Genomic DNA, 25,429 nt, shown 5'->3' on the forward strand with positions numbered 1-25,429 from the left:
GGCTGAGCACATACGCAGTCACACACCCTGCTTTAGAGGTAATCTGCCGCGTGTGCAAAGAGTGGGCATGCCGAGACAGCATGGCACCATGTAAGCTGTCTTACTGCACATTTAGTATTGGAGGCTGCATAACCTCGAGTTTCAGTGACCTGTCAAAGCGAGACACATACGAAGCATTCGCTCCCCGTTGCCCAAGCCATCAGCCGCGGGGGCGAAGTGCACATGAAAGCGCGGCTGGCATCGCTTAATTCGTACTGCCGATGTGAAGATATTGTCAATGTGGCATGAAACCATATCATTCGTCACTGACTCCCAAATTCATCAAGATGAATTGTTTTCTCATTAAAATTTGCTTTTTTATAGTGCCCAATAATTCGGAAAATTCTGCGACCCCTTTAGGTGTAAAAAAAAAAAGATCAATCGGTGACTGTACTTATTTGCATAAAAGGGCAAATTTCATTAAAACAAAATTTGAATATAACGAATCAAATTGCCGATTTTACCCACTTCGCTATATCAAGGTTGAACTGTAGTTCCTAAATAACCCAATAAATGGTGCTAGCTGTTTGCAAGCACTCTGAAAGTGGCAAAATATGAATTTGCAACCATCAATAGCAGGCTATCGGTAGGAATAGGCACGGACAGGAAAGTGTTAAGCTGGCATCAGAGAGATTTATCAAAGATTCACTGAACGTAAGCATTGGCAAATACCCTGTGGCCAGCCAAGTTGGCATCAAAGCCTGGTTCACTGAAGAGTGGTACACACCCAGTGGCACTTATCCAGTAACCCGAGTTAGCGCGAAAGTGGTTCATTGAAGTGTGACCCACACATACCCACTGACCCAAGCTAGTCCGACAGTTGGTTTTGAATCAGGTACACTCAGCACAGGAGCCTCATGCTCTACAAATTAGACCACGGACTACCCAGTGAGCCAAGTTGGCGTGAAAGAGATTACGCACAAATAGACATACCATAAACTGGGTGAAGTTTCCAAAGAATGCTAATTGCATTAAAAACAATTATTCATGCAGCAGCATAACGAAACGCTTTTTGTCTACTTCTAAGGCATGGTGCAGTAGTTATGCTGCATGGCTTATGAATGCAGTACCCATGGACAAATCTTGTACTTTATGTCGTCAAATCACATTCGTGATGTACCACTGTGGACAAATGGAACTTCAGCAAGAAATTACCAAGTAGGACATCCTTGGCAAGCATAACAACTCATGAACTTGATCTTGAATCACTAATTATCTGGTTACCAAAGATGGTATAGGCCTCACATTAAGTAAATCATGCCAGCATTACATGAATTGGTGAAAGTGGAAATGAAAGAATGACCTTATTGTCCTTCGAAGAATGCCCTTTGATGAATGCCCTTCGATTGTTCATGTTGCTAGTAAATACATAGCTGAGACTTTCATGGAGCCAGACATGTAGACTCAACTACCTCCAGGGCTAGTTCGCCGTGCGGCTGAATAGGCGCCCCACGCAGAGACGCCAAGTACAGCTGCACGTAATCACGGTTTCACCGGTAGTGGGTTCACAACATGCAGCACGTTCGCACGAGCACGCCAGACATGTAGAAAATTTTGCATTAATTGAAGGAAAAAAAAATGGAAAGGGTTGTATAGCATGTCTCTCGGACTGTACAACAGATGCCTCTAGCTTGAAGCCCTGGATTTTGCTGGCAACACAGCCGATGCATAATCTGCTTTAAAACGACAGTACTTGGGCTTTCATCTTCAAGTGTGACAAAATGCCACAGCCCTTTGCTGATCAGTCTGTCAAGAACATTCTTTGTCAGTCACAGCCTGTCAGAGTTGAGTGGCCCTGTCAGTGTTCAGCATTGCTTTTTAAGAAAGAGCGATCTAATTGATGGCACAAGCACAAACACTGTATTCCTCCATATCTAGTATGACATGACCTGTCATTTACCGGCTCCTTGCTCCTCTTGCAGCTAGTGGACTATCGTATGCATACCATGTGATCTCCCTCTATATACGTGTGTGCCTCCTCTCTCAAAGGCTGCATGCCCCAAACACCCACCCAACAAGATGAAAATGTTGTGACTACCCATCAACTGCTGCGAAGTAAAAAAATAATCTTTGACACAAACCTCATGGTGGCCAAAACACCATTTTTCAGTGAGCGTGGCGCAGGGAGGACAAGATGGGTCACTGTGGCACGTGTGGGTGACAGGGTGTCCACACGGATGCTCCCTGGCGCACGGCTGGCCACAGTCTGGAGGTCGTGTTCCGCAAGCTATGGGGGGACTCAGCGAGGCACTGCCACAGTGGCAGCTCAGGTCCTCAAAGCCTGTTTTGAAGAAGCCCAAGGAACTTAACATTTGCTCATCAAACTGCATGTGCAAACAATGGCTTCACTGTAACGTGACATATTTATTTTATTTTGCGTGTCACAAACTACAAGTACAAGTGATGTGCATAGACATAGTTAATGGAGACTGCCAAACCGAATTACTTCACTATATCACAAGAAAAAAAGATACACGGTTTTCTGCGAAACAAGGATCAGGATGTTAAGAAAGCTTGTTATATCACAGAGTTCGCTCAATTGAGGTTCGAGGTTTGGCTTTAGTGGAAGACAGTGCCATTCCTTGACGTAACTGGTCGCTATGCTTCAGTGATGCTTGTTGGTAACTCTGGAGCTAAAACTTAAAAATCAGAATTCTAAATATCCTAACTATATACTTATTAGCTTCCCATGGCAGGAATCACTAAGGAATGTCACTGAAGCACATTGTGTATTTCAAATGAAGGACTGTACTTTCCTATGCTTAGCTTAGAAAAAAACCTTCAAGTTAGGACCCACTCATAAATACCTGCCAAGCCATTGCAAATGGTACTTGACTACAGCTATAAAAAACATGTGAAGGGCACTCCACCACAGGAGAATTTCACTTACTGACATTCCAGCAAGAAGGGCAGTTTCCCCTGTGGCAGGGCTCTTCACAGACATGTTGTCCACATGATAGACGCTTGCCACACACAAGCGGGCAGCGGTGCTCAATGTCCACGCAGCACAGGGCGAGGCACTTGTGGCGGCCACACTGGCGCCGCTTCTGACATCGCCGTTGACACAGCTCAGGCCCCTGCTGCTCTGAAGACCCAAGCTCTGTGCAGGGAAGCTCACGTGACGTCGCACCACACCGGCACCGCACAGCGCTTGAACGTGCGCATGGTGGGCAAAGTTCCTCGTGGCATGGTGCAGCACATCGGTGCCAGTTGCCTGTGAGAAGAGCCTCTGCATTACTTTACTAACATTACTGATACCTATAAATGTTTCCTTTAAAGCACAAATGCAAAGTAGCATTAGCAGCTTTACTCAAACCCATTAAATTAAGGGAGCTAAACATCATTAAGCACAACAAAACTGAAAACCTACTCAAGTTTTTTGCTCACCTGTAACATACTGGTACTGTAAATAAGAATGACATAACAGAGCTCCGACTAGCCTGATGACTTCTATTCCAGAGTGAATGGTTCAGAACATCCCGACTTTCTACCCACTGTTCGAACAGTGCAGCAAGGGAAATATCTAACTACAGCTGTGAAAGTCAGTAGTGAGCTCTACCTTTCGGACCACACTGGAGTAGCTTCCCGCACGTCTCGCCGCATGTAGGCACCGGGTCTGAGCATGAGAGCCTAGGTTTGGCTCCCTCAATGCTCGCCAGTGGGCTCTTGCCACATGGGCAGTGTGTGACAGACTCTGGCAGGAGTGGGCAGGGGCCGCACTCGCCAAAGTGACATTCCTCTTCACACTTATGAAGTCCACAACCTAGGAACCGTCCACACAGATCGCCGCACGAAAACTCGCTTGATGCATTGGACTCCCGTGTACAGAGAGCTTCGCGCCTCTGTTTGCCACAGAAGCACTCTGAAACAGCACAACCAGGTCATCACATGAGAATTAAAAAGGATTTACACGCAACAAGGTTAAGATTTTGATGGAAGCCTGTTTGGTTGGAAAAAAATAAATAGTAAAGAACACTGACCACAGAAGAAAACGATAGAAAGATGTTTCAACTCCCACCAGGGGACAACACCCCACTAATGTCAAAGATGACTTAAACTGGACCTGCTATTCTATTACATTAAATTTTCATGGTTTCTTGTGGTTTCTGCAAAATTTTGAATGCTAGAGGTGTTCCTCATGTTATGCAGTTGACTTCCATTAATTCAAGCCTGACGGGACCAACGAGATCGATTGAGTTATCTGGCAGGTCAAATTAGGCAAGATGCATAAGAAATGCCAAAACACACCCCTGATTCATTTGACAGTTTTTGCTCGAGTCTAACACGCCCCTGAATAGAACGCTCACGCACTTTCTATGTGTCCAAAATAGAAAACTAACTTATAAATGACATTTAAAGCTCCTAAACAAAGTAGAAGTTTATTGCTAATCCAATTATTTTTCTGGCAAGAAAAAGGGGCAAGGGTCTAATATGTGTTGCACAATGGCGTCTGTTTTCCTAAAGTCAGCTTTGCCCCAGTACGCTTCTGAAAGCACAAAGGAAGAAGAAAAAGGCATGCCTTAGAATTGGGTAAATACTGTGATTAGACATTGTGAGCTACGGTTATTGCTTGAAAATCTTCCTAGGGCAGGCCGAAAATAGGTGTTTTCAACAGGATATATATATTTTTTTTTACATGTGTTCAGTGCATTCATTGTCCCCTAAACTCTGCCAAGACAAACACTGTCACTAAAGGGGTCATTATTGGAGTCACCATAGGGGTCAGGTGCATGCGTGCTGACAGGTCAAGTTCGAATTATCTGGCGAAGGCTAGCACATAGAAATGCATGGGCGCTGGCCGGGTCCTTCGAATGGAATTGAATTAACTGAAAAATCTAATTAACTGCAGTCGAATTAGCAAAAGTATACTGTGCCATGTTCTGAATGTATAGCTCATTGACTGAGTTTATGACTGCAGTTAAAAGTAGCAGTATATTCAGCTAAGTTTCGACAACTGCATGCGCTTTTGGACACAGTCATAAACAAAAGAATAGGTTTGCAGATGGCCATTAATTGCACCAAGGTTAGGATAAAATAAAGAAACTACTGTACTGTTGTAGTGAGGGTGAAGAACCAGACAGTACCAATACTGTAAGTCACAAATTTAATGCATTGTTAGGTGAAGAAGTGCCCAGAAAAACAATGACATTTAAAGCACAACTATTACTTGAGCACAGTCATTGGTTGTCAAAATCTGATCTATGGGTCAAGTGTGCCAGCTACTTAGACGTTACTCATTGTACTGTAGTGCTCAGTATGAGCTGCAGTGCATGAGTGCGTTCTTCCAGGTTGTATAGTGGTGCCGATTGGTGCCGAGCTCCTGACTTAAAGGGAGAGGGTGCTGCTATTCTTGTTTAAGACATTTCCGCTTGACGCCTGCTTTTGCCCTCTCTCCAAGGTTTGAGGAAGAAATCTTCTTGCACAAAAACAATCGGAATGAACTGGTGGTCACCTTCTGTGCTAGCTGGGCATCATTCATGCTTTTCGAAATGAGAACTGCTGTCGCCTCAGGATTTTATGTTTGGTTTATCACCCCTCGATGCATCGTCACACAGGTTTTGGTATTGCTACGGAACAGTATTTGCGATCATGAAGAGGCGAGCAGTGTGAAGACGACGACAACGATTAGAGGCTAGCGCGGGCTGTTGCCGCTTGGCCAAGTGCGGCGTATTTCCTTGTAAATATACTTGTATATAGCTTTTCGTCTGCGTCTTCCGACATAACAGTATTACCACTCAATGCCTACCTTTGCTTTTTTCTCTTTCTGCATGCAATCGCAATATGTGCAAAATAAACATTACTATCAACTCACTAATATTTCACCGATTAAAGTGCACAGAGCAATGATTGCTACATAGCTCACACTAGATGTGGCCACTGTGTGTTGCTATCATTTTTGTGAGACCAAGGTTTTACGCACTAAACTGGGGAGAGGGTGAAAGGAGGCATGAAGGCAGTGGCGTAGCAACAGGGGGGGCCGGGGGGCCGTCGGCTCCGGGTGCGAGGGGCCAGTGAGGGGGAGGGGGGGTGTCATATGAGACTGAAGACACCCCTCTTTCCGCCGGCTACACCCGGGGAGGGGGGTGACAGAAGACCTATGGGCCCCGGGTGCCAGGCGACCTAGCTACGCCACTGCATGAAGGGGCAATGTTTCGAAACAGGAACAGCCAAACCCTCCCCCTTTAGGGCGGTAACACGGTGCCGACTCCCACAGCTACCCAACCGAGGGGGGGGGGGGGGGGGAACCACTTTGCCCATCGCTTGCACACCGTAGCTCCTACTGAGCGCAACAGTACATTCCAGCGTAATCACTGGTGCTCACGTAGGTTATAGAATGTCTGCACTATTTTCACAGTGCACGCAATCTGATTAGGCCAGATTCCTTCACTATAGAATCAGTGACAACATTCGAGAAATTTCCAATACTTGAAGGCACGTCTTGTGCCGAGCGATAACTTTGTAACATTTAGTTGGTGAAAAACAGTCCCCGTAAAAAGATAGGCAACGTATGTGTGCCAATATACTTTGATGTAAATTTTATAACTTTATTATATTGGTTGCTTGCTTCTGCTGATAAAACTTGCCCTTGAGCTCACAGAGCTGTAGAATCAGAGAGCAGCACTGGTGCTAAACAAGAGGCACAGCATAATCACAAATTACTGAAGAGCAAGTTTAACTAAAAACTGAAAATCAAGCACATTTCAAGACTATAGAATAAAAGGAATGCAGTGGCAACCAAAGCAATGAATTTTTTATAGGTCAGCAAAAGTTACTTCATCAGGATGTTTTAAACTTTGGAACAAATTCAATTTACTGATAAATAGGAATGCTCCTGCCAGGCGACTGTTGATACAGCTTCAATAAAATTTGTTGCATTTAAAATACTAATAAATCTTAAACTCAAGTAAATGAAGGGATCAAATTTATTATGTAGGCTTTAAATCATTTTAAAAAGGTTGCTTATAAAGATAAAATCAATAAATTTCAAGCTCCATGACTACACAGCAAAGAGGGATACTGTGATTCTGTAAACTGCAACAAATGGGGGCGTCTCAGACAAATCTAATGTATTAGTAGTAGTTTATGGTTTATGCGAAATTATTACTTTGCTTATTTTAGAAGTGCAAATGTCCCTTTCAGAAAGCAGTGGTGTACTTCAGAGGGCTGTATAATAGATCCATTTTTGTCTGCTTTAGATGTTTTAATGAATGCAGTGTGCACAATTATGTCTGTCTTCTTTAGTGACAAATTGTAACCGTAATGCTTCGATTTTCTTGGATCGCCAACAAAAGCAAGTTTGTTAACCTGGTACACACCACATCTGACAGTTGCAGCTTGTGGGCAAAGGCTCTCACCAGAACAATTAAGGAAACAGAGTTGCTGCACTAGATTGACCAAGTAGTGGTTTGCTGAGTTTGAGAATTCTTGGGAGCAAAGGTCCCATGCCCTAAATATAGCGGGACTGCAAAGCATCTGCTACAGCACGGAAGCAATCAGATGTTTTCAACTCGAGAGGTTTGAGGGTGTCCAAAGAGCAATCACAAGAGGCAATCATGTCATGTACTGGTGACATGTACAGCATGGTCCATGTTTTAAGGGACAACATGAGAACAGAGCATGTGCGAATTTTTCCTCTGGCAAGTGTACAATCGCCTGATTTTGAAACAGACGACTTGTGGTTGGTGGCAGCGGTACCTTTCTGCAAACCTGTGCAGTGCATTGACATAGCTTCAGCTGACATTGGCAGCTAGGCCAAGCAAAGTGACAGTCGCACATTAAAGTGCTGCTTTTAATATTGGACCGCACTGTACTTGCACATGCTACTCAATCCCAGAAGACAGAAGCATGGTTTGTGTGGGAAAGTAGCTCTAGTAAGCTAGTCATGCCTGGCACGTTACTGATGAAGCGGTTCATGGTGATTGAGCTTCGCAAATGGCCATATACAAGTGCAAGCTGGAGATGACATGCGGTAAAAAGAAATTGACATCTACAATTAGAATTTCTCTATTAAATGCGACAAACTGGTTCAATCTTAGCATAATATAAGACAGTTTATGCATATTGTGTGGGAAGTCATAATGGTATGAAAAGATCATATAGCAGCTAAAAATGCAGTTTCACTCACTCTGTTCCACTATGCGGGCACAGGGATCACAGGCACCTGCGTGGCACTGTGCTTGGCAAGTGTGGATTTCACAGTTAAGCAGTCGCCCACAGGGCTCACCACAGCTGACTTCCTGCTCTTGGCTGCACCGCACGTGCTATAGTACATGCATAGAAAGGGCGAACACAAAGAGAAAGAAAACTAATCATGAAGTGACACGCCCATCATCACAGACAACAGCAGAATAATGGTAGCAATTCATGAGAAGAAGCTGAGAAATCGCAGGGTATATTTAAACAATGTAACTAAAAAAAAGTTTCCAATAATCAACGAAGCCAAAAAAGGCCCCGGAAGTTGTTTTTGGTTGAAATTGCTGCTAAGACTGCACTTTCAGTTACACCTGCGATAAACATAAAAGGAGGTGTCATAAACGATTGCTTTTCCCACTCGTGATACTGGACAATGCAAGGGAAGTGAAGCAACAATATCAACCACCACAATTGTTTTAAATACATCTACACTGTATTTATTAAATTAATTTGTTTCTCATGTGAACACAAGACACAGACACACACCTACAAAGGACAAACTTTAGCAAGGATGTACCAACAAACCCAACAATATGCTCTGGCGAAGAAGACACACCTCAGCAAATAATTTCCCCAAAATCCTCCTTCACACCCTGCAAGAAAGAACTAATAAAATGCTACAGTGCATGGGTGGTGGAGGTAACAAATTTATTGAAAATCTGGCGAATTCGTGGCCTGGGCCTAGGCCGCCCCCAAGAAGGTCTGGAGGTCCTGCCTCCTCACCGCCTCACGGGCTTGCCGGATGGCCCATAGTTGATCTTGGAGGTTTGAGCTGAGCGGGGGAACTTTTTCACATGGACACAGGAGGGACATACACAAGCGCTATTTTTTTTAAATCAAAGATGTAGCACCAACAAGGCCAGAAGTCAATCTTTGTTAAAGTGCCCCTCACCAGGCCCCATAGCAAATTTTGGTTATACGCTGGAAGTTGTTACGTGCCCTCTAGGAGGCGTTCTGCCAAAAACATTTTTCAAATCAGCTAAATAATAGCCGAGATTTAAATATTTGAGTGTTGCGAACCCATGATTTCAGGAGGCGTGCTTCACCACAAACATAGACGCTCTCTCCACTTGCACCGTCTAGCCTCCACAAGCAAAATTTCTTCCTTGTGTTCTCCCATACCGGACCTCGAGGATTGCATGACGCGTACGTCACAAGTCCCGCCTTCATTTTATTTTTCTCCTAGCTTTTTTGCTGCGCGGCACACTTCCGCTGATGATGCTGTGTGCAAGCTGTTGCAATTGTCTCGTTTTGCACAGCACAGGATTTTGCACACTGTGCACGAGGGCACCTGACTAGCGGTATAAGTCTGGCATAAGCCAAGCCAGAGGGCAGAATGGCCATAGCTTAAACAGGCGCCATGTCATGCAAAAGGTAAAGTATATCCCCAAGAGTAACCGACCGACACTCCTGACTGCGTCCTGTGCTACACGAATACTGAGGCAGACACAAGCGGATCACAGAGCATGACCCCGCACTGGAACATGGAAGAAAATGACAGTTTCGGCGTCAAGCAGACAAGCAGACAAAACAGACAAAACGGAAGCAGACAAAACGGAAGTACTCTCTTGCTGCGGTGCGAAGTAAAACAAAAACCTGCAGACATTCGGCTTGTGTGTTTTATTATTTCTCTAAGCTTTAATTCGTCTATTCTAGCAATATATTACAGAAATAACAGATGTTGGCCTGAATAATTCTCGAAGTCATGTGTCACCATGAGCGACGTCACAGCGTAAACACATGTACGTAGGTGCACTAGCATATGTACGTCATCCTCAGACTTGGAGTACGGCGGCGGCGAGGAGAAGGGAAACCGGCGTTCGGTTTGAAATTTCAGATCTTTCCGTGGTGTGTAGTGATGTAATACTTTGCAGACACGATCGCTATCGCACATTGTATGCTCTGCGCTTGTCAGCTCGAAATGGCCAGACCTAGTAAGGGGCCCTTTAATAAAATGCCAATTCACTCTGCAGCACTCATCTTTAAAATGGGTATCTGTAAACTCCTGCTGCCCTCACTATTCCTTCTACTAAACAGATGGGGCTATATAATTGTTGGGCATCAATTTCCCAATTTTAATGCGTCCTAAAGTGAATACTCAAAAAAGGTAAATTTGTGTAACCTTGTTTATCAGCTAACTAAACGTAAAAATTTGTTATCAATTTATTTTACAGCCATTATTGGAATGGGTATCTCAAGACTACTACTAACCTCAGGATTCCTTCTGGATAGACTTGGCCCTATTGTTTGTTAAACCATGACCAAGTCAGATGATAACTTTCTCCCTTAGTCTCAGTTCATGGTCAATACGGTTTCATTGACTGAAACAATAAACTTCAACATCAACAGCTACTGCTCAGCATCAATTCTACAATTGCAACATGTGCCCTATAGTCAATAGTGATTTCAAAGTTAATTAGCAGAACTTTGTTAATCAGCTAACTGGATTTTGCAATTTGCTGTACAAGTAAAATGCACACCTTCTATCAATCTTTATGCACAGGTGGAATAGTGCTATCTGCCAAAAGCAATTTCTTAAACATCTGTTGGGAAAAAAAGTGAAAACAGCTGATATATAGGCAGCACATAGCTACTGGAAGAGGAGGAATCCCTTTGAGATCCCCTGGTCTACAGTACCCTGGTGAGTTTTCCACAAGGGCACGGCCTTCGCACAGTAGCACTGCAGGGCGGGCACTGCCCTGGATGGCATTGAAGGTTGCAGCGATGCACGCACATGGAGGATGCGCCCCGTGACCGGCCACACATCTCGCCGCAGCTGTGTGGCACCCCATACCGGTTCCACTCTGGCTTCACTCGCTTGCCACAGAAGCAGACGTAGCGGTCGGGCACTGCCAGCACGGTGCCCTGGCAGCCCGGACAACGCCACCCACCTTCTGCAAGAGCACACCAGATAACATCGTCTCCACAGTACCATAGCACAACAAATGTCCGCCTTTCAAACATCACATAACAGACTCAAAAAGCAGCTGCTGCAAATTTGCGAAACGAACCTGTAATGCCAGTTGTACAGCTTTCCAGGCTTAGTGGCACACACTCACACCAGTAGAGAATTTCTTTCAGCTGCATTCGTGGGCAAGTAAAAACAACTTTAGGCTATAATAATGTGTTATAGCTGTAATAGAGTTTATGCATGTCTCAAGCATGAACACATGCATGATTTCAGGCACGTGCCTTAGGTGCAGCCCTCGTGAGCTTGGCAGTTATTCTAGTCATGATATTCTAAAATTCCCACAATGTATTTCTATTATTTTTATTTTTTCACTTTTGAACTAGTGCCTCCGTTTTTTTTTCTCTACTTAGCAAACAGAAATTACATAGATTCACCAAGATGTCACAACCTCCAGATCCACAAAGATCACTTGAGATTGCAAATGAGGCATCATCGGTCATTTTTTCTCTTAATGTTGTGTCCTGGCCTGGCAAAACTTGTCACTCAACAAGCAAATAGGTCACATTGGTAAGACCAATTCGCTTGCTTCTTCTGAAATAAAATACATCAGCTTAACTTTATCATGTGTTTTTGTTTAGTGTATTTTAAAAGGGGCCTTGCAACACTGTTTTAGCATGGTAAATAAACATGGAAACAAGGCTCTCACAAACCACCCTGTCAAATATTGTTCCTGAACAGAGAGTTAGCAATTTTGCTCAAAAGATTGCCCTACTTTTTCCTTCAACGTCTCAACTCTGTCCTTACCATGCCCATAGAGCATGGGTCATATATGTTCCATATGCACTGCAAAAAAAATTAGAACTATTGGTGTTCCTATGGACTTGCTATGCCATCTAGTTTATTGTTGGAGAACTAAAGTTTAGTTTCCTGAGCAGTTCCCCCCCTCCCACTAAGTGGTCGCGAGATGTAACAACAGTACAAAGAGCGCAGTTCATATCATTTGATCATGAAGATGGCAAATGCTTCTGTAGCCAGACCGTTGTGGCACCGATGTCCTTCTTGCAAATCTGTTGCATCCTTAAGTGATTGTTTGGATGCATCTAGCAACACTGACTGAGGATGAATGGAGCTCATCAGATGTTAGTTCGGATGACAGAGATAACCCTGAGAACCACTACGTAGCTTCCAATCGGCCAAAAACATATTTCTTTTTTAATCTCTCATTTGTTAACTTCCATGTGTTACTGACCACAGATGTGAAAACATTTTGTATATTTCAGATTTTTACCTTTCTTCCTTATTTTTATGTTATCAACGCAACTTTGCTAATTTTTTATCCATTTTTCAATACAATTTGTTCTTCATGAACAAGTTACATATTATGCCCTAACATTTGTTTTTAGAATTAAAAACTTAAGGAAGTACAATTAGTTAGCTTTCGATAGATTATAGCACCACACTGCAACCATGATAATATTAAATTAAAAAATCCAAATTACCAAATCCTTCAAAGTGTGTCAAATCTTCCTATGGTAATGAAGGAGTTGAAGGGGCCCTGCAACACTCCTTGAGCATGGTAAATAAATCATACTAGACACGAGAGAATGCTTCTGTGAACAAACTAGCCAAATATTACTGGATTCCATGCAGTGAGGAACACACAATCCTTCTGCAAAGATCGACCATACTTTCCTATGGCTCCATCAAACCCTGCCACCTAGACTGCACACGATGATGCCATGGTGCCCTCATACGACTACTGGCTAGATGTGTGAAAATGTCACAAGAAATATCAACTTTATCAATGACCACAAAAGTGTCTGCAATGGTAACAATGCTTATGATACTTCCCATGTAAAAAAAGAATGGAATACCACTGTGTTCAAAGTGTCTACACAAAAATTCAGCTTCGTACTTGCAGTATTTAGAGTGAGTTGTCTGCTCGAGTTTGGCCACCTCCTACACAGAGCAAGAGTGTCACACCGCTGATGTTTCACTGACCGCTATCACAGTGTGCATCTGAGTGTTCTTGTCCATCTTTCGATTTTCTTGTTAAATTTGTGCACAAACAGACTCACTCGAACCCAAGTAGAAGCACAGTGTGAACTTGGGATTTGTCGTTTTCATAGCTGTGGAACTTGTGTGAGACGCGCTTCACTAGTCTCTTGCTGAAAATGAATGCGAAACAGTGACATTGGTGTGCACTTTTTGACTGCAAAGGCAGCAAGAGTGGTAAAAATGCACTGCACTGGTTACTGCAAGGCAAACAGTTTCGACAAGCCTCGTTAGGTGGTAGCCTCCGAGTTTAGTTTAGCGTGTCGTAGGTGCCAAAGTGGAAGTAGTGGCACCTACATGAACATCTACAAACAAATTTTAACTGTGTGCCATTCAGTGGCCAAAGCATCGTGGTCGCCACAGCCTCCTGAAGAAGAAGCGGAAGCACAGTTGAGGGGATGAAAGATTATCTTTGAATGCGGCTAACTTCACTTCTATTGAATGCATTGAAATACTTCTTGCTGCAAAATATTACTAAAATTGTGTCTATCCGAGGCACAACATTGATAAAAAGTGGTTCAAAATTTGAATCATATTTAATGTTTCAATCATTAGGGTTTTTAATGTATCACAGCTGTGACGCATCTAAAAACACAACTATTGGTCGAATTTCTTTTTAGAAGCTGGCAAAGCAGCAATTCTGACATGCCGAAAAGCAGATCTTACGTTTGATAAAATGTTGCTGCCACATGACAGTGTCAAAAAATATCCTCCAAGATTGAGCAATTCGATGGACCAACCTTGGAGAGCCCTGCCAACACCAAAGCTTAATGCAATGATTGGCCCTGCATTGTAGGCACTGCTCTATGTCTGCACAGTGGAGATTCAAGCAAGGAAAACTATGATAAGGTTGTAGAGAAAGAAAAAAGGACCTCAAACAAGGGCTTAGTATGAGTAACTAAATGGTAGAGAAGGCCGAGAAGACATAGGAGGGGCAGCATTTAGCTGCTAATAACTCTGTCCATCAAGAAAATCAGCTGTGCACTGATGCAGACAAGTCCCTTTGTCAAAACAGAAACATCTCTTCTTCAACTACTGTTGGTCTGTTCATATGAAGCACATTTAAAAAAAGCCTCATTGGAATGGATTTATGAGATAACGCTAATACCCGACACATTTAACACCTCTTGATATCACTACAGAACGTAGCAAGATAACAAAAAAGAAAGAAAAACGTTTGCACACTTCACTAACCTTTCACGAGGGCAGCAGGTGAAAGTGCCCACTTGCGGGCACAGGATAGGTGGAAGATGTGGTAGCAGCTTGAGCAGCTCCAGATGGCATCGGTGCCCCGAACTCGTTCACAGCATACCATGCATTCATACTCGCCAGAAAGAAGCTGTTCTGTCAGCCGATCTGTAGGAGTGGAAATGAACAAACCAGTTTGGCAATGTTGACAATGTCACTTATGTGCAAGGATGGGTAATGACAAAGCATTATGTACAAATCTGCATGTTAATTCACAACACAACAGCACATCCTGCAACTAAGCTGCTATGGACAAATGGATGATGATTACCTCAATGGTAAGACATGAATCTCAGTTCATATTATAAACTTCAGTCGATCAGCATGAAGTGATAAGTCAATTAAAGATGTGTTGTAAGAAAATTAAGCCCAAATAAAGTTATTGACTCCAATGGGCCACTTGCCAATGACCCAATGGTCCACTCCCTGTACCTAAGATAATCATCAGTGCTTTGGTCTATCATGTTTCTTATGAATAATCAATGTTTCAATTGCTTGTATATAGGGCAAACTTGTGGTCTTCAATGAATTAACTCTGCAAATGGAAACCATCCTCCAGGTCACTGATATTTCAGAAAGATATGATGGCAGCCATATATGCTACTGCAAATACAGTGTTCCGAAGTTCCATTTGGTTGCAGAACAAAGCAGCCACCAAACTCGTGGTAACTTGCTGAAAGGACCCTAAAGAGAAATGAATTATTAAGTTAGTATATATTAGTTATGAAATATAATACTAATTATTAAGTTGTACATTATATTCTTTTATAATAACCAACCTCAATGTGAAATCAACAAACATAGAGATTCGAGAAAAAGCTTCAATATAAATGGACTAAGTGTTTCTCTTTATAGTGTCCCTTTACCCCTTCTTTGCTACGGACAAGCTGGGTCCCTCAACACATTTCTCGCAAAAACGACAAGGATGAGCTGAGCTCGTCGACAGTGCTTTTAATTTTCTAGACATTCCATGGACGAACTGGCTTCATCTAAGTGCTTTGCCATACTTCTGGTAGATGGCTGCACACAATCCGTCAGGCTGCCCAAGCAGCCTCAGAAGTTAAACATCATGTGAAAAAAAAATTTGACTATTTCTTGGTAAGAATTCAGCATAATGATGTGTCAGGGAAGGGTTTAAGAAACCATCTACTATAAAGTATCTCAAGCAGCTGAACAATACCAACTTGCAGACAACTAATAACATCTAACCTTTCTGTGGTGCATCTTCAGGTCTTGGCATTTGGGGGTAGCTTCTAGATGAGGAGCCCGGTTTATGATTTGGACGCACTAAGTTCACAAAATATTGCTGCCTTGATGAGCTTCGCTGCTGCCTAATATCTGCGTCGTGAATATGAGAACTAGGCAAACCATTATTGTGTCTATGATTGTGAGCACGGTTCCTAACCTTGCCACTTTTCTTCTCGCCACTCTGAGTACTTTGTCGGACTTCTCTAACAGCCTCACCAAAATTCTGGTCTGTTCGTGAGTGCTCACTATGATGACTGCTTGGCCTGTTTGTCTTGTTCCTGTTGGAACCCCGATCACTTTGCCTTGGTTCGTTACGACCCTTCTGTGGAAGCTCTGCTCCCTCTCCATAGTCTCGGTACCTTTGTTGCCAATGTGCATTTGAGCTGAAATCCCGGCTTCTTCCAGTTTGATAACTCGCCTTTGGGTTTCGATTCCTCACATGAGGCGACTCCCTACTGTCATCAGCTAACTGTCGGCAAGGTCCACCACTATCTTGCTGCTGGAAGGATTTCCGTTCCTTGTGTTCACCAACTGCTTCTTGCACTTGGCTAGTTTCAAGCGATGTATGTCCCACCTGCGAATCACCCGTGCCTGCACATACTCGGCCGTTGCCTGGTTCACGCGGTTCATGTTGCCTCTGTCTTCTTTTCCGCTCTGTGTCTGTTTTTCCACCTAAATTACGCTTAGCGTGTCCTTGTAAATGCGCTTCGTCGCGGGTTGACGACCCGGAAGAGGCAACAGCATTAGCGCTAGGGATCTTCTTGCCACGTTTCCCGCCCGTAGATTGAGCATATAGCGCCGATGCATTGTCGGCAACGTTTTCGTCTTGTGCACGAATTCCGTCAGATGCCTCGGAGTACGCTTGCTCTTGAGGCGGGTCATTCTCCCATCCTCGCTCACCACGGTGCGTAGCGTTAGGAACAACACGACCTCTGTTTCGTGGCCTCCGATCGAATCTGAAGGGTTCACCTTTCCGACGACTACGATCTTGAGTACTTGGTCGTGGTGACTCGACTGCGGCGCCTGGCGCGGAGGATTTCTGTTCAGGGCGCTCTGAACGTTGCTCGGTGTGAGAACTGTTTTGGCGGGCGGCATGGCGTTCACGAGGTCTCTCAGAGTCCCGGTCCCAAGGCGGTGAATCAACGGGCTGGCTGCTGTTTACGTCATAGTAGTAGGTTCCTGCAAACTCGAAGCCACCGTTGTGGCAGCTGTGTCCACGGTAGTCCCCTTCCCATCCACCACACGCTCCGTAAGCTTCGTAAGCGTTGCGATCGCCCATCAGGGGTATTTAGCCAAACTCCGCTCACACTGTATCTTACCTTCAGAACGTCAGCCGGTTCAGACAACAGCAGAAAGCGGTCAGCTTGCCTCGATTATTTCCTGCTGAGCAAGTAGGCCTGTAGGTTCTAGCCGTACAGAGCAACTAACAATAAAAATTCACCGACGGCTCGGTACGCTATGATGTTTCCACGAAAAAAAGTAACTGTAGCACTGGACTTGAACACTTCCACGCAGGGCATCAATTCACATGCTCACAGAAGATTTGCAATGAGGATTAAGGTTTCTGATGAGGATGCCACACCGATGCCCCCTACATAAATAATGTCCGAAACGCTGGGGTGAAAATGCACAACACTCTGCACACACTCAAAGCCAGCCGAAACTAACTGGCGGTCTTCGACCGCATTGGTTACATACGAAATAACCTTCGTTAAGCAGGGCCTGGCCAAAGAAGGTAACCAAACCGTTAGATGAATAGAGGATGGACAACGTTGTGACAGCAAGAGTAGTGGCGCAGGTCGCGCCCCCTTGACTGGTGTTCTTCACGCACGCACAACCGTGCCACGACAAACAGATGTTGCAAGTTTCGCCTTCTTCCATGTCAATTTCCTGTTTCTGTTTAGCAAATTCAGAGGCCTAACGAGGGGCATTTGTTCTTAAAGCGCAACCCTATCTATAATTAAATCGCACTCTTCTCGTTTCAAATTAGGTTGACCGTACATAACGCTTGAGAAAATTTTCAGCAAAAGCGCTATACTTCACTCACACATTTACCTTCGCATGCACATCCGCCATACTATACTTCCCATTTTTCACCTAACTACTGCTCGAGATGCCTTAACGTTGTCAGCGCCACTTCTGTTGTGTTGTCATGCTATCGACGCGATATCGCATGCGCTGCGTCCGCGCGTGCAGAGCTAGTGGGTCTGCAATGTCTTGACAACTATAACGTTCCTGTAGAAGTGCTGCATGCTGTGCCAGTTGGTTCATACTGATACTTCAGAAAACCAGCTAAAGGCTGAGACGCAAACACGAACGTAAGAAGAGAAACCACAGCGCTAGAATAGCAACTGACATAAATTTGAATAATGGACCATCCCTTGAACGCCAAACGTACGCATGCGCAATGCTTTTGGCTATGTAAATTTCCTCATAGCTGTCCTCAAATCAGCAGCAGCAGCCTATTTTATGTCCACTGCAGGACGAAGGCCTCTCCATGCGATCTCCAATTGCCCCTATAGCTGTCCTACGCCAACCGATTCCAACTGCGAATTTCACCTCACCTAGTCTTCTGCCATCTTTGACTGCGCTTCCCTTCTCTTGGCACCCATTCTGTAACCCTAACGGTCCACCGGTTATCTAACCTACGCATTACATGGTCTGCCCAGCCCCATTTTTCTCTTAATGTCAATTGAAATATTGCCTATCCCCAAAAGTTAAAAATGGGCGATTTGGTATGGAAGCATGGCTAAGGCACAAGACAAGACAGGACACGGCGCTACTTGCAACTTAAAGTTTATTATATAATTAAAGTTTACTTTATAAACGCGACATGTCCTACGTCATCAAACGTCATAAAAAGGGCAGGTGGTAGCACGCCAAAAACTGGCACGTGAAGTCGCACCAAGAAAAGATATTTCAGAGTCATGAAGCGATATTGAAGCAAGACTGACACACCCTGCCCCCTTTTTCTTTATCTCGTGGGCCTCCACAATTTCTCTTGTTCTATCTTTGTGCTTATACAGGACTGTTGAGGTGATCCAAACTGGGGTGTGCATTTAGCTTGTGAATCGCAGTCTCTTAGGTTTATTGCTGTTCTCTTCCGAGACTGCATGTTAAACATTACTTTAGTTTTCTGCAGATTAATTTTTAGACCCATGCTTTGCCTCTCCAGGTCAGTGAGCATGCATTGCAATTGGTCCTCTGAGTTACTAAGCAAGGCAATATCATCAGCGAATCGCAAGTTACTAATGTATTCCCCATTAGCTCTTATCCCCAATTCTTCCCAATCCAGGTCTCTGAATACATCCTGTAAACACGCTGCGAATAGCATTGGAGAGATAGTATCTCCCTGTCTGACGCCTTTCTTTATTAATTGGGATTTTGTTGCTTTCTTTATGGAGGACTGCGGTGGCTGTGGAGCCGCTATAGATATATTTCAGTATTTTTACATACGGCTCGTCTACACCCTGATTCCGTAATGCCTCCATGACTGCTGAGGTTTCGACTGAACCAAACGCTTTCTCGTAATCAATGAAAGCTATATATAAGGGTTGGTTATATTCCGCACATTTCTCTATCACCTGATTTATAGTGTGAATATGGTCTATTGTTGAGTAGCCTTTACGATAGGTACGATAGTTTACGATAGGTAGCGAGGCACTGGAAGTGGTAAGGCAATACATCTACTTAGGGCAGGTAGTGACCACGGATCCGGATCATGAGACTGAAATAACCAGAAGAATAAGAATGGGTTGGGGTGCGTTTGGCAGGCATTCTCAAATCATGAACAGCAGGTTGCCACTATCCCTCAAAAGGAAAGTGTACAACAGCTGTGTGTTACCAGTACTCACATATGGGGCAGAAACCTGGAGGCTTACGAAAAGGGTTCTGCTGAAATTGAGGACGACGCAGCGAGCTATGGAAAGAAGAATGATGGGTGTAACGTTAAGGGATAAGAAAAGGGCAGATTGACGAGGGAACAAACGCGAGTTAATGACATCTTAGTTGAAATCAAGAAAAAGAAATGGGCATGGACAGGGCATGCAATGAGGAGGGAAGATAACCGATAGTCATTCAGGGTTACGGACTGGATTGCAGGGGAAGGGAAGCGTAGCAGAGGGCGGCAGAAAGTTAGGTGGGCGGATGAGATTAAGAAGTTTGCAGGGACAACATGGCCACAATTAGTACATGACCGGGGTAGTTGGAGAAGTATAGGAGAGGCCTTTGCCATGATGTGGGCGTAACCAGGCTGATTATTATTATTATTATTATTATTATTATTATTATTATTATTATTATTATTATTATTATTATTATTATTGCGAGATGCGTGTGCGCAATCCCTTTTGTGGAATTCGAATGCTCGATCCTTTAGCCTAGTGTCAAGACATCGGCCGGTTTGGTTGACATATGCTTTCCCACACGAGAAAGGCACAGAATACACCACTGAATTTGAGCATGAAACAATATTGTTTGCATGATTAACACTGCAACCAGACCGATTGCTTGCATCTGTAGTGCAGCTGCTCGATTTTTCACTACGCCCGCGTACGGTTGAACAAATGGTGGAGAGGTTGTTCTTCACCGAGAAAACAACATTGACGCCATAGCGAGACACTATCTTCTTCAACCTATGCGACAGGCAGTGGACATGCATAGGGGATGGCAGCCAGCTTTTTCTTCTCAGTCCTCCTAGCTTCAAGCGTACCCTTTTCCACTAGCATGCTAACACCGATCAATAGTCATGGTTTTCTTTTTTTTTTACTGCTCTTTTTATGACGTTTGATGACGTTTGATGACGTACACTCTAAGAAAAATCTCGGGGAAAGCGGGAGTAACTGGGCAGTTAGTCCTAAAAAGGGCGCTTTCGACCCTCAAAGGACTAACCGCATGAATGTGCGTGCCGCGTGCAAATTTCGGAGAGTAAGTGTTTAGTCCCTGGTCGGAAAGAGAGCAACGAGAGGATGAACGACAACAGTTACTGCCCGTACACTCCGCTGTTTTCGTCAGTGTCGTGGAGCGATGCGGCGAAAACGGCATTGCCTATAAATCGTGAATAGTTCGAAGTTCGTGCACTATCTATTGCACTACATGCAAAGCAGCACTTTGTCTCTTCGTGGGAAAATTGCGTGAAATTTAAAGGCTGGAATGTGAAGAGCCATGCCCTTCGTGCGCATACCATAAGTGAGCGATACACATTAAACGCACAAGTCATTGATAGACTGCAAGATTTTCTCGGTCAATATTACCTAAGTTCCTTCTGTTCCAAGAGTATTACCAACTTACGGTCACGCTGAGCGACAGAGAAAGTGGCCTTCTCTGTCGTCTTGGGTGCCCCGTTTGAGCTCGCTACACGTATACATCGCGTAGTGCCTCAGTTTATATTACCCTAAGAATACTCGGGCAGATTTCTGTTCGCAGTCTCTTATGGTTGCAACTACACTCAACTTTAGACTCTCCCCGCATAGCACACACAAAATGCCGGGTCGCTTTGATATTGCCGCAACTGCGTTGCAATGTTTAACATTGTCTCAATATCCTGTGCTGTCAACCGACCTACCGTGGTGAAATTACGTAATTTGATTGGGTATTCAGTCGTTGGTATTAGGGCCATGTGTTGTTAAGAACGGCCAGCTGCAGTGCAAAGTTTTGCCAACCCGTTGTGATTGTGGAGGCAACATCCCGGGAGCATCGCCGCCAACGTCTAGCCACGGCGTGACTAAATAGACTTTGTGTCGGGGAACAATACGCGCATCCCCCACTCTCCGTCGCTTCAGCTAGGATGCGTTCGATGAAGCAGGCTTTGTGCTGAAACCGCCGCCAACCTCTAGCCTCATCGCCGTTGTGACGGAATGAGTTCGGCGGGCCAACTATTGTTACCTAACTCCCCAACGCGGACCTGATCTGCTACGGGTGCGCGAGTTGCCGCGGGAACGCCGTTTTGCACTCCTTCCCACGCACCGACCAAGACGCAAGACAACGCGCTACCCGGAACGGCTCCCGAGTTCTACGAAGCCCATCTGACGTCGGCTCCGGACCATCGCCCTTGTGTGTATGCGTGTGTGCGTGTGTGTGTGTAAATCGTGCCACGGAGAGGCGGCTAGTTTGCGATGACTAAACGAACGTTCGCATCACCTTGTATCGGGAGAGGACCGAGTGCTTAAAAACCGCTGTCGTGCGGCTACTCAGGACACTCTCTCTCAAGCAGTCATGTTAGACTGATGTACTTTCTCAAACAGTCATGTTAGACTGATATAAATACTGTAAATAAACCCATATTCCTCGTTCTTGATGAGAAGCAGTCCTTCCCTTCATCAAGGTCCTCAGCGTGGATAAGTTGGACGACGGCATGGGCCAGCTACCTTCTAATTCATGCCCGACTCCAATCTTGACAACGGATCACGAGCGATGGGATTGAGCCCCCAATCCTGACTTTGTGCTGACAAAAAGGACGGCGGTAGATGTTTGTTCTCGTAAGCTTCGTTGTATATTTCAGTAAACACAAGTGCGATAACACCCTTAAACGCTTTGTACAATGCAGCGCTTATAAAACCGTCCAGCCCTGGTGACTTGCCATTATTTAAGTGATCAATCGACCAATCGTATGTACCGATTAGTCTGACAAACATAGACTATAAAATATTAATGCAGTTAAGTACTGGCTAACAGGTTGCAGACAGTAATGAAAGTTTTAGTCGGTCCACATCAAACGTGGGGAATAAAAGGAAATCCAATTATGACGAATATACACATAGCACGATCAATCCTTGAATGCTGTGACGCAATGCAACTCAGTGTCGCCATGCTGCAAGTTGACCTTGAGAAGGCATACGATCGCGTGTCGCACGATCTGCTTCTATCTATACTTGAATATGTGAATGTAGGCAATGTGATCAGCGAAGGTGTGCGGATGGCTTACGCAGGATGTACGACGAGGTTGATAATAAACAAATCAGTAGGTGAGTACAAACCAGTGCAGCGCGCTGCACTGGTATGTTAGCATACCATACCATACCATACCATAGTTAGCTTGCAAATTGCTGATGATATTACCCTGCTTATCTTTCACGGCTTACATCTTGACCTGTACTAGGCCAAGTTTTCTTCTCACTGAGGAAGCTGAGCCCTAAACATAAGGAAGTTGAGAGAGATTGGGCAAATTCTGTGTCTATCAATTTTAAAAAAAAATTGTACATAGCTAAGAGCATCGCGCATGGGTCAGAGGTCTGGTGTCCTCTTCTAACTGGTCAGTTTCTAGTCGTTGTGGTGTCTCTCCTTTCCTTCGTGTTTGCGTCTCAATTTTTCGCTGGTTTTCTCAAGTACTAGCGTTCCTGTTGAGTGTCTGTATGTGTGGTTCACCATAGTCTGGTCTGAGTGGAACGGTCTGAACGCTGACAAACGCCGACGGTTTTCGTTTTCCGTTGTTATCATCTTGTGCACTCAAGACACGCGATGACTGCCGCGCCGACTGCGGCGCTTCTCATCGCACCACGAACGTAATGCCCCGTTATGCTATAGGAGAGGCGCTGACAGGGACACTGTTTTTGCTGTCCAGCACCATGCAGTTGCCTCACGTGCTGCGTCGCGTCAACGTGTCGCCCCCGCGTACGAGGGCGAAACAAAGTCTTTTCTCCTATTCTTTTTTAGCCCAATTACGGCTGTAAATGCGAAGTCAACATATCCATTCCCAGCGATGCACCTTTCTTGGACCGGCCCGGCCTTATCTGTCGGTAGCTTCGCGGCACGGAGCTGCTGTCAGTTGTTGAAGATGTAAAGGGCGCTATAGGAAAGTAATATCGGTTTTAATCTCTCATACAAACAGGCGGGAACAGTCGCAGAGCAGCAGCTTCCGGGTTAGTGGACGACATTGCGTTGCTAGCTAACACAAGAAAAGCGATATGCATCGTCTGGCTAATATCCGTGGACAGGAGGGCGAGAATTTAAGTCTGAAGTTTAGCGTTAAAAAATCAGGTGCTATGGTATTCAATGAAAACAGTGAACTGACAGTGTCATTTTAGGGCCAGGAAATACCTCGGGTAAAACAATATAAATACCTTGGTATACGTATGAACGAAGGCAATACATATATGGAAATACTGGAAAAAACAATAACAGCAAAGAGGAAGGGAAATGCGGTCATCATGAAACAAAGAGCGCTATGGGAATACATAGGTACGCGACGCTCCGGGGTATGTGGAAAGGTGTAATGGTTTCAGGACTTACATTTGGAAATGCGGTTCTTCGCTTGAAATCACAGGTACAATCAGGACTCAATGGAAACTAAAGGTGAGTGGGACGCCTCGCATTGGGCGCTCGCGGGAAGACTATAAATGAAGCTGTGCAGGGTGATATGGGCTGGACAGGCTTTCAAGTGAGGGAAGCTCACAGTAAAATTGATTATGAAGAGCGAGTGAGGAATATGAAAGAAAGCAAATGGGCTGGGAGAGTTTTCAGGTACTTGTACAGGAAGAGGATTGATTCACAGTGGAAGAAAAGAACTAGGAAGCTTACCAGCAAGTATGCGACCGGTATGGTGAGTTACATGGCAACAAAGAACGTCAAGCGGAAAGACAGAGAGGCTGAGATAATCTGGTGGGTGGCGGCAATGGAAAAGAAACCTGCTATGAATAATAATACTTAAGACGAAAAAGCGAAATCAGGAAAGAAATAATTTATGATACTCAAAGGGAAGCTCATTACTTTTCGAAGTGAGATCAGGATGCCTTAGAACACGCACCTATAAAGCGAGATATAAGAAGGAAGAAAAAGCATGTTCTTGCTACGGTAAAGCTAGGGAAACGATAGAGCATGCTTCATTAGAATGTCAAGATATCTGCCCAGCGATCGATTTAGGCATCTCTGGCCTCATTGAAGCCCTTGGGTTCAGCGAGAGCAGGGGTAAAGTAAACATGTCCGCAGTGGAGATTAGTAAGCGGCAATTGGAATATTCGTGTAAGAAAAGCAGGGAAATGACAAACAACTGAGGCGTGCAAAATTAACTTTCCAATAGGGGTTCAGAAAGTTTGGTTATGGGAATTCATTATGTTTCTTTTTTCATTTCCTTTTTTTTTTTAACATAGGTAGGACATTAGGCAATATAATGTGGTGGTGGTGCTACCCACCAACCCGCCCCGTTCCAAAGGGGACGCTCATAGCATCCATCCGAAGATGGCGGTTGCAACGCAACGAAGTGTGATTCGTTTTCTATCGAGTAAGAGACGAACGCCCATCGAAATCCACAGGGAGACGCAGCCCACGTATGGGGAAAGGTGTCTCATTTTGGGAAGTTTGAGGTGGTGGTGTTGTGAGTTCGCAAAATGCCGTGAAGACTTGCATGGCAATGAGCATTCGGGGAGGCCGCGTGCGTCGTTGACTGACGACAACACGGCACAGGGGCATATCGAATTTAGTGCTGCGATTGGACAAATGTCTGAACCGCTGTGGGGACTATAAAATCAAATCAAATCAGTTTATTTCAGCCCCAGAAGAGTCAATACAATCTCGAAAAAATAGTGCAACACGCATAGAATGGTACGTATACTTGTAATTACTTGCATGTAGCTCATTTTGGCTAGTAAAAAATAGGAGCAAAGGCTGTCTGATTCGCCCTCGTATATAGAGGAAGGAAACAACTATCGTGATCGAAGCCACACGAGTTGGCTCAACGCGTTCGCAACACGTCAGAGCGCTCGGTAGGTTTCAGTGAACGTTGTCTGTCCATCGGCCAATAAG

At 44.5% G+C, this 25,429-nt stretch overlaps 1 protein-coding gene across 1 annotated transcript in view; it reads right to left on the bottom strand.

The window, feature by feature from the left end:
- Window positions 1-17,428, bottom strand: part of stc (nuclear transcription factor, X-box binding stc) — a 41,568-nt gene extending 24,140 nt beyond the window's left edge. The window contains exons 1-7 of the mRNA XM_050189647.3: window positions 15,656-17,428; window positions 14,393-14,554; window positions 10,870-11,126; window positions 8,165-8,300; window positions 3,599-3,901; window positions 2,930-3,253; window positions 2,121-2,320 (exon numbers count right to left, since the gene is read on the bottom strand). Coding sequence (XP_050045604.2) covers window positions 2,121-2,320; window positions 2,930-3,253; window positions 3,599-3,901; window positions 8,165-8,300; window positions 10,870-11,126; window positions 14,393-14,554; window positions 15,656-16,973 — 2,700 coding nt within the window. The 5' untranslated portion in view covers window positions 16,974-17,428. The remainder of the gene's footprint in view (window positions 1-2,120; window positions 2,321-2,929; window positions 3,254-3,598; window positions 3,902-8,164; window positions 8,301-10,869; window positions 11,127-14,392; window positions 14,555-15,655) is intronic.
- Window positions 17,429-25,429: the final 8,001 nt, after the last annotated feature.

The sequence above is a fragment of the Dermacentor andersoni genome, chromosome 2 (assembly GCF_023375885.2).
Source record: "Dermacentor andersoni chromosome 2, qqDerAnde1_hic_scaffold, whole genome shotgun sequence".
Taxonomy (NCBI): Eukaryota; Metazoa; Arthropoda; class Arachnida; order Ixodida; family Ixodidae; genus Dermacentor; species Dermacentor andersoni.